This window comes from Asparagus officinalis, chromosome 5 (genome assembly GCF_001876935.1).
Source record: "Asparagus officinalis chromosome 5, Aspof.V1, whole genome shotgun sequence".
In the NCBI taxonomy this organism is placed as follows: domain Eukaryota; kingdom Viridiplantae; phylum Streptophyta; class Magnoliopsida; order Asparagales; family Asparagaceae; genus Asparagus; species Asparagus officinalis.
The window spans coordinates 14,329,414-14,339,209 of record NC_033798.1 but is presented as its reverse complement, the minus strand read 5'-3'; the positions used below and the strand labels follow the sequence as shown (position 1 = coordinate 14,339,209).

The window sequence follows — 9,796 nt, the reverse complement described above, 5'->3', positions numbered from 1 at the left end:
GGCACCTAGGTGGCTCGGCCGAGCCACCACTTGGTGGCTCGGCCACTGAGCCTCCTTGGTGGCTCGGTGAGCCGACCTCCAGGTGTTTGTCGTTTTGCCTCTTTGTGCCTGTTTTCCAGTTCTGCGGTTGATAGGTTCGGATTCGATTTTGTGGTTGATTTATCCAGACTTGATTCGTTGATCTGATTTGGCAGTAAATCCGGATCCCGATTAGGCAGTAAATCCACTTCTGAGTTCGAGTCCGAAACCGATCTTGATTCGATCGTGATTCGTCCGAGTATGCCCTTGGTTGGATGACTCGTTGACTCTTCGAACACTTGGCTTGATCCCGCACGCGAATGGACGTGTTCCGTTGCTTGCGTGCGATTAGTCAATCTCGTTGCCTCGTTGGTTTGTCGGTTTGTGCCGAGCTGAGCTAAGGGACCTATAAGCAATTTTATATGTCTACAGGGATAAAATTATTAAATTATTTTTCAACGTAACTCAGTTAGTGCTTTTTTAATAAATATGTCTTATGTTAATGCCAATTCAAATGATTCATGAACGTTTTCTGAATGTTAGCTTTATTTCCGTCACTTTCCCATTTGTAATGAAAATAACTTGATTTTTTTAAAGGATATCTCTGAACATTCTAATAGTTTCTCTATACGTAATTTATTGTATTCTTTTACCCTATAAATGTTATTAACATCAAAGATTAATGTTTCTAAATTATAATCAATTAATGCTAAGATGTTATATTATAGTCTTTTATCATTTTTATGGATTTAAGCATCTATCAATTAATGTTACTCATGTGTTTTTGTTGCTCCAACTTATTTGTAAAATTATATGCAGTTGCTTTAATTTATATAGTGACGATAATTTTTAAGCTATAATATTTTTAAAATTTTTATTCCTTAACCGGATATTTTAATCAATTCTTATTGTTTTTGTTTACCAGTATCAACTTAGACTATCTTTAGATGCTGAAAATAGATAGTAAACCATAAATTAGAATATATAAAAGGTAGTTGTTGAAAACAATGAATTGCTCAAAAGACCAATAACAGCTAGAAAGAGAGGAAACTGACACATCGGGAAATCTGAACTGCAGAATTGTTTGTTTATGATAATATTGTGTGTACATCTGAATTAATATAAATTTATGAAAATTTGATGTGGAGATGGGAACTTAAGGACACTTTTAGAGTACATAGTTGTGAGAATATTACACAATTCTTTTCTTTCTTTCTTTTTGTTTTTGTTTTTTTTTAGATCTTTGCATTCTTTTGTCTGCCTTTTGTATCATTGAGTAAATGTAATTGAATGTTATTCTATAGTGAGGGTTTAGTTCATCCAATATCATTATTGGTGAAGCAACCAATTCAGAGAAAGAAACAGTTGTATTTATATTCAGTTCGGGCAGTAATTGACCTTAAAGTTTGGAGGTTTCAACATGTTCCTTTTAGTTTGCATTTAGGGGCTGTTTGGTTCGTTTTCTTGATATAGAGAAATGCAATTCCATGTAAAGAAACACAAGTTTTGAGTTTTCCAAATTTTTCCAAGAAATAGATTGTTTTGCTTTGGTTCACACATAAAAAATGGTGGGAAACCAATGTATTTATTTTTCTTGTGTTTGGTTCGCATAGAAAAAAAGGAAAACTTTTGTAAACAAAGCAGAGAAGGAAAAAAATCTGACGTGGTAGAGTTTTTATCAATTTCACTTGGTTGCGGAAGGAAATCGGAGAGGAAAAAAAATCTTAGTTGGCGGCGATTTCAGCAGAGTTTTCTCTCTTCCATTCGAGCGAACCAAAGCGGCACAAAGAAATGGACGGAAACAAAAAAGCTGACGTGGAGGGCTAAAAATCTGACGTGGAGTGATTTTCTGAGTTTTCCACCCCTTATAATAGCGAACCAAACAGCCCCTTAGTTTAAGAGATATTTACTTTTGGTTATACCTGTTGATAGTTGTCTATTGAAAAATACACTCATTGTGTCAAGCTATTGAAAACTGCGAAGTATAGTAAACTGGAGGGATTTGTTCCATACTGACCACCAAAACGTTTCATAATTTCATTTTTACACCTCAGATGGTGTAATATATAGCTTATAGAATATTTTGGGGTTGTCAACGTATCAGTTTAGCTGTCATGAGGTTTTCAACTGCTGATATTTGAAGTTTTAAATTTTTGCAGATATCCGATGCTGAAGTAAAGGTTGTCCAACATTTTTGCTTGCTATTACATTGTGACCTTGTTTTTCTGTATGTTTGTCAATTTGATTGCAATTGTTACATAGTAAAACACGATATTTGATAATAAAATTTTATCACCTCCTTGCCATTGAAAAAATTAACTAAAGTATTCTTTCACAAAAATAGAAGCGATACAATCTTATATTAATTAAGTATAAATTTCCTTTTTTTTCTCTGATGTCTTAGTAAATACGTAAGGGCAAGCTTGACTAGTATTTAGTTTTACGTATTTTATTAGAGAGCAATGTAATCCTATAACATCAATAAGTAAATCTTCTTATAAGTATCAAAACAAATAATTAAGTTGGAAAATTAGAATAAGTGACTATTTCAAACTTATGTTGATAAATATTAGCTATTTCAAACTCAAATGTTGTTAGCGGCAAGTCCACTAACATAATAGATGATAGATGGGACTTGAATATTTCAAATTTCACTTTTATCTTCTTTTTCACTTTTATCTTCTCTTCTAATCTCTGCTAACTATCTCAAACTAGATAACCATATTCACCAAAACTAGTAACTCCAAAATGTCTTTTTAAACGGAAAAGTCAAAATTTGTGCAGATAGCCCAACAAACTGTTAATCTCACTCCGAGTAACTCTGACTGAAATTTTTAATTAATGACTTGGTAGGGGTGCGCCAGGCCCGTGCAGCAGTGCAACACGCGGGCGACGCTCGAGGACCCCAGCAGCAAGCTGCTGTGGATGGGCCCTCCCCCAACAAAAATTAATTTAATATCATAGTGGGCCGATGGCCCACGTATCAGATATTAAACTGATAAGAACAGATACTACACTTGATCTTAGCCAAAAGGCCGAGAAAGGTATGCTTTGGAACGCAGCCCTGCGACCCATTTTATCGCAGCTGCCAGCCCTTCGGGTTGAAACGCAGCCGATGTGGGACTAAAACCGAAGTCTCAGCCGCACGCGATGCGCACGTGAAGAGAGAAGGTAGACACGGATGATTTTTATAATTAAGGACAGCGGATATAAAAGCCTTAGTTTAAAGTCGAATTTTAAAATACAAGCTTTGTTACATAAGCCTTCAGAGAACCCTTTGTCAAAAGTTTTATAATCACAAACTTCGAGTTCGCAAACATACGAAATCATTGAACTTTTCAATTTATGCTTATGCTCTCCATATGGGTTTCAAAATAGGACTAATTTCACAAACCTCCTGAACTTTGGAGGGCTTTGCACATAACCCTTCTCAATTTAGATAAGGCCGCATTAACTTTAGAAAGGAGAAATTTTTAAAACCAACCTTTTTAAGAATTTAATAGGCAAAATCGACCTAAAGTGAAAAATATTAGCAAAACCGACCCTTTTCTGAAGAAAAGGGTCGGTTTTGCAGCCGAATGTGTTTTACGAAGTGTCCCACTAACAAATCCAACATAATAACACCACAAACTCCCACTAACAAATCCAACATAATAACACCACAAACTCCCACTAACAAATCCAACATAAAAACATCACAAACTCACTTAGAAATCAAACATATCACATGATATTATCGACTACAAATCCAAAAATCACATCCCTAAATAGTTTTGTAATGTATATAACCTGTAGTTTACATACATCCAAGAACTCTCCTCCTCCTCCTTTGTCTTCGTCGTCCTCCATACCGCCCTTCGACGAGTTCGTGATCCGGTTGCGTTTGTGGTTGTGACGGTCCAGCTCCATCGTCGACACGTTGGGAAGGTCCAGCTTCATCGTTATTTCTGCGTCGTCCTCGACTTTGTCGCTGTTGTCGTGTATATACGAATGACCTTACCTCCCGTCCATCATGACGATCTTCGTGAGTTCGGTGTAAGGCTTGTTGAAGCCTCTGCATTATAGCCTGATATATTGATACATGTTCATGTGCTTCGGGATTTCTATCTGCTGCGATAGATAGTTCAAAAACAAAATTTCATATTAAATTTGATATTACAGAATGTAAATTTGAGATTTAATTTTATCGTACCTGCTCTAGCCAATTCCAAGCCACGATTTGCAAGAGTTTGAACTTCATCTATTGCTGATACCTGCAAATTTTTCAACACATTTAGTACCAATAAAAATGGACTTAGATCAAAATATGAAAATACTTACTAATTCTCTCTCATCTATACCCCGGGGCACATATCCTCTTTGCGACTCAACCGGTATTGTGGTCGAATGAAGTATCCATCTTCGGGTTATGTCCCAATACCAAGTGTAGTAATCTGATTCCCGAGGAGTTGGTTCAATTTGGTTGACAATACAAAAATGCCTATCATTCCATCTGTGTATAAAAGCTTGATGCACGATCATCCAGTTTATTTGTTGGCCTCCTTTCTTTGCCTTCCTCTCTATCTTTTCAACAAACTGCGGAACATGTTGTGCACGACCAAATTGTCGAAGCACGCGGTCCGGTACATGCATTTCTACTATCTCCAAACATATAAGAGGAACTCTAGCTCTCCATACAACTTGGTATTCTGTGCATATTGGGGGTAGCTGAGGTAGAAATTGGGTGTAGGGCTCCCATTCCATCTATAATAATTTAATGCAGTTGCATATCAGAATTGGGTTTTCAGTATGTAGAAAAAAAAGCGCATGTTTTTCGGTGAGAATTACCTGAAAAATCTTCATACGGTCAAGCTCATTCCGGTAGAAATCCAATTGTCTAGCCGGGGTCTCGTCATAGCATTTTTCGACATTCCATCTACAAAAAAATGTTTGTCATACATTTAGTACCACAATGATAACTACAGTTATATTCGCTACATAAAAAATACAATACCTGCATCCCAGTGGAATTTGTCCATCTAATTGTAAATGCGTGCATAGTCTCGGCTTCAAATGAAGTCTCTCCCATGCCCATACTTGCAATAAGCTTAGACACCCTTTAAGCTCACTGTTTTGTATAAGTGCCACTTTTGACATCTCTCTATATAAATACGCCAAAACAGCACTACCCCACGATTTTGTACCACATACGTCCAAGTCCTCGAGGAGTGGTAACCACCTAGCATATTCACAATATTCCAATTTATTAAAATAAGCTAATTCAATGAAATACAGATTCATATTATAAATACACATACCTCGCATGCACTTTATCTTTACTTGAATCTGGAAATAATATAGTACCAATCATGTGCATAATGTATGCACGTGCATGTTGGTCAACCAAAATTTGTGGGGGCATCAACAGACAACGGTACTGAGAAGATCTCTCTCAACCACTTCAACTTAATATTTCCTCGAGGCATAGGCTCCGGAGCTACATCTAACAACTCCTCACATCTTCGAGGCCATACATCACTATCAGTGCCGGTAATGCACGGACCATCTATACGGAGACCGAGTATCACGGCTACATCTTGTAGAGTAATGGTAGCCTCGCCCACCCGGAAGTGGAAAGTATTGGTCTCAGGTCTCCATCTATCCATCAACGCGATGAGTAGGGGCCAATCGAGCTTTATCCAACGAAGCTTTGAACAAGTCAAGAAGCCGGCCCGTCCCACAGCTGCTATGATACGCTCATCCTCTAACCGCCAACGGCTATGGCTGAGGCTATGATCAACCATAACGATACTCGGACCTCTCTGTACAGGAAATGATAGTATAAGAATGCAATATTATGTAAATGCAAATATTGCAATTATAAAGTAACTGAATTACCTCTGTACAGGATATAATATGTGAACGATGCTGAGCCTGGTCATATAAGACCTCATCACTAACCGGCCCAGGATCCATGGTGTACAAACCTGCACATACAATTATACACATGTCAATAATCAATCATATAGTAATTCAGTTTCTTTATTAAAGTATATAAAAATAAAAAAATGATATAAATTACCAATTAGTTGCTATCTATTGTGTCTAGATGGACAACGAGGTCGAGTATGTCCCGGTTGTTTGCAAAGACTACATCTTTTGTGCTTGACCACTCCTTCTCGCCCTTGATCCATGGTTCCCCTAATTCGCACAGATCGTGGTCGACCTGCTTGTCTCCGGTACTGAGGTGGAACTATATGTGGTCCATTATATTCAGGCCAATACCGACTATCATCAGGTGGATGAAAACTCTCACTATATGTCTTTTGATAGTGAGCTGTTGAATACCAAGGCGAGCAATACCGATTTCTGGGAATTCTAGCACCTCCCGGCTGATTAGAAGAAGCCGCAAGCACATGTGCACAGGGTATTTTTTGGAGTTGTGGTATGTTACATGTGCAAGTGCAATCAACATCAAATAGTTTACCCCGCTTCCGCGATTTGCGCCGCGATAGCCCCGCTTTTTGCCGCTTTTTACAACACTGATCAACCATAACGATACTCGGACCTCTCTGTATAGACAATGATAGTATAAGAATGCAATATTATGTAAATGCAAATATTACAATTATAAAGTAACTGAATTACCTCTGTACAGGATATAATATGTGAACGATGCTGAGCCTGGTCATATAAGACCTCATCACTAACCGGCCCAGGATCCATGGTGTACAAACCTGCACATACAATTATACACATGTCAATAATCAATCATATAGTAATTCAGTTTCTTTATTAAAGTATATAAAAATAAAAAAATGATATAAATTACCAATTAGTTGCTATCTATTGTGTCTAGATGGACAACGAGGTCGAGTATGTCCCGGTTGTTTGCAAAGACTACATTTTTTGTGCTTGACCACTCCTTCTCGCCCTTGATCCATGGTTCCCCTAATTCGCACAGATCGTGGTCGACCTGCTTGTCTCCGGTACTGAGGTGGAATTATACGTGGTCCATTATATTCAGGCCAATACCGACTATCATCAGGTGGATGAAAACTCTCACTATATGTCTTTTGATAGTGAGCTGTTGAATACCAAGGCGAGCAATACCGATTATAGAAAATTCTAGCACCTCCCGGCTGATTAGAAGAAGCCGCAAGCACATGTGCACAGGGTATTTTTTGGAGTTGTGGTATGTTACATGTGCAAGTGCAATCAACATCAAATAGTTTAACGGTGTAGATACCGTCACAATCCTGTACCTGCCATTCGTTGTCGTTGAATATGGTAATTTGACATGATCTTGCTGCCTCAATTCTTCTATGCAAAATGGACTCATTTTTTGGTGTGTAACGTGTTGTCCAGTCTATGCCATCACCACGCCTTTTGTTGAAGTATGCGCTTAGTCTATAGAATGTTCTCGCAACCAAAGATTGTATTGGCATAGCTCGTGCTCCTTTAAGAACACCATTAAAGCTCTCGGAGCAATTAGTCGTCATCATGCAAAACCGCACACCCTCATCCTTACATAATGCCCACCGATGCTCGAATTGGGGCTTCAAGTTATTTTCAATCCAATTATGTGCATCTAATGACAAAGACTTGATTTTCTCCCTGCAATGTTCATACACTAATGTGTCGGTCGCACACCCGGCTTGCCACAAAAGATTTTGCAAATTAATCTCACCGTGTTTTTTCTTGAAATTATCTCTTATATGCCTTAAACAATATCGATGGTGATGTGGTGCACTAAAACCCTCATGTAACGCCCTTATAATTCCTTTCATCCTATCCGAAATAAAGGTAATTATTCTTGGCGCACGGACACTTGGAATCCACTTGTATATAAGTTCAAAAAACCACTTCCAACTAGACGTATCCTCCACCTCCACGACTGCAAATGCTAGAGGAAATAACCCGCCATTTGCATCTACACCGGTCGCTACAAGAAGCACGCCTTTGTACTTTCCATATAAATGTGTACCATCAATGCTCAATAGCGGACGACAAAAAGTGAAGCCCTTAATAGCAGGACCAAATGCCCAAAACACGCGAGTGAACCTCTCCATACCCGGTGCAATCTCTTCGGATAATATTTCGTATTCAGTACCCGGATTATTTCGTTTGATAGCTTCAAGATACTATGGCAGTAATTCATATGATTTTTCCCAATCTCCAAAATTTTTAGACAACGCTTTCCTCCTTGCATCATATGCCTCATATTTAGATATCTTAATCCCCCGCATGTCATATACCCTCTGAAATATCTGACCTGCATTCAGATCAAGTTCAGCTCTAACTTCAGGCATAATTAGCTTACATATATAAGAAGAAGATGCAGAATAATCATCGACATCCACCGACGGGTTGCAACATGTATGAAGTCCGCAATATCTACATATTACAAATTGCCCATTTGATGATTTTCTCACAGCGGCATTTAGCAACCAAGGACATTTTTTATTTCTCTCATCTTGCTCATTTGCATTCTCTACTTCATTCTTATCGTTAAAGAAGCATTTCACATTGTAGTTTGTTGCATTAGTTTTTACCGGCTTTAATTTGACCCGATTCTTGATGGACCATTCTCGGATTGCAAAAATCAGTGCCTCCTTGTTCTCGAATAGATCCCCTTTTTTAAAAGTGAAGTCCTCAGGTCGTTGTAAATTTGGCCCAACATCAACAAATCCAGCTTGAGAAGTATTTATCCAATCCTCATTATGAAACTCGTCGGGCAACGGATCTTCAGCTTCCACATAATCATTGTTAACTGTAAATTGCTCCATCCAACGGGTGTCATCATCGATTCCAGCTGCCACATGCATGCTATCAATTTGCACGCCATCTTCTTCAAAATGATCTGAATCATCATCTGCTTCATCTTCTATAATTGCTCCGACTGGTGGAGCGTTGTTAAATATATTAGTTGACGTCCCACCGATAGAATACCTACTTAAATGTTGTGGTTGAGACCATGGCTCTTGACTTGGAGATGTCATAAAACCAATCGACTCGTTGTCTAAGTCAAGCATCCGAGAAAACTCTCCTTGAGGTCGTGAAACTTGGGCAAATTCCTGAATCGGATACTTCTCAATAAACAACTCAATTGACGCTTGCTTCTCGACTAATTGTTTCATGTCATTCAATTCCTCATCTTCGGTAATCTCCACGGCAATAGTTCTACTCTCATTTATAGGACAGTTGAAGAACACCTTAATTGTATATTCTTCTTTCTTAATTTTAGTAACTCTGTGTATTTCCCTAGTCATTCCATCAAAATTACACGACTTAGATAGCATGAACATTTTCCGAGAACCTCCATCATACACCGGCAAATTATTCACTCCGACGCCGAGGCTCCCATTAAAGAAACAAATAATGGATATGGAGTTCGTCATCGAAACTGAAAATACACAGTCCATCATATGCAAATAATCTATTAATATCTGAATAAATTCCAAATAATGGCTAAACCCCTAATTATTATTCATCATATGTAAATAATTACTAAACCCTAACTCCCAAATCACATTATTCATCCTATTGCACAAAATAAAAACTAATCCTACCCAATTCTAGCAAAATTAACAGCAAAATTAACAGCCAAAACATTATTCCCCCAATTCTAGCAAAATTTGATGAATATCCCTCTTAAAAATAATTGTTAAACCCTCTCATATGTAAATAATTGCTAAACTAAACCCTAACTCCCAAATCACATTATTCACTCAAAAATTAACAGCAAAATTAAAAAGAAAAACACACCTGAGGATGGGGGTTCGGTGGGGGTCGATGG

General features: G+C 38.0%; 1 protein-coding gene and 1 long non-coding RNA gene across 3 annotated transcripts; both read right to left on the bottom strand.

Moving 5' to 3' along the window:
* LOC109841546 (serine/threonine-protein phosphatase 7 long form homolog) lies at window positions 4,545–5,409 on the bottom strand. Its single transcript, XM_020410508.1, has 5 exons — window positions 5,316–5,409; window positions 5,012–5,236; window positions 4,846–4,933; window positions 4,633–4,761; window positions 4,545–4,577 (listed from the first exon to the last, which is right to left on the bottom strand). The coding sequence occupies exons 1-5, from the start codon at window positions 5,372–5,374 to the stop codon at window positions 4,545–4,547; spliced, it is 534 nt and encodes a 177-aa protein (XP_020266097.1). The 5' UTR covers window positions 5,375–5,409.
* LOC109843795 lies at window positions 5,680–7,444 on the bottom strand. 2 transcript variants are annotated; one of them, XR_002247796.1, is made up of 3 exons: window positions 7,133–7,444; window positions 5,896–6,382; window positions 5,680–5,819 (listed from the first exon to the last, which is right to left on the bottom strand). It is a non-coding gene; the product is annotated as an uncharacterized LOC109843795 (long non-coding RNA). The 2 variants fall into 2 exon arrangements; XR_002247795.1 differs by lacking the exon at window positions 7,133–7,444 and having other exon boundaries at window positions 5,896–5,984; window positions 6,080–6,469.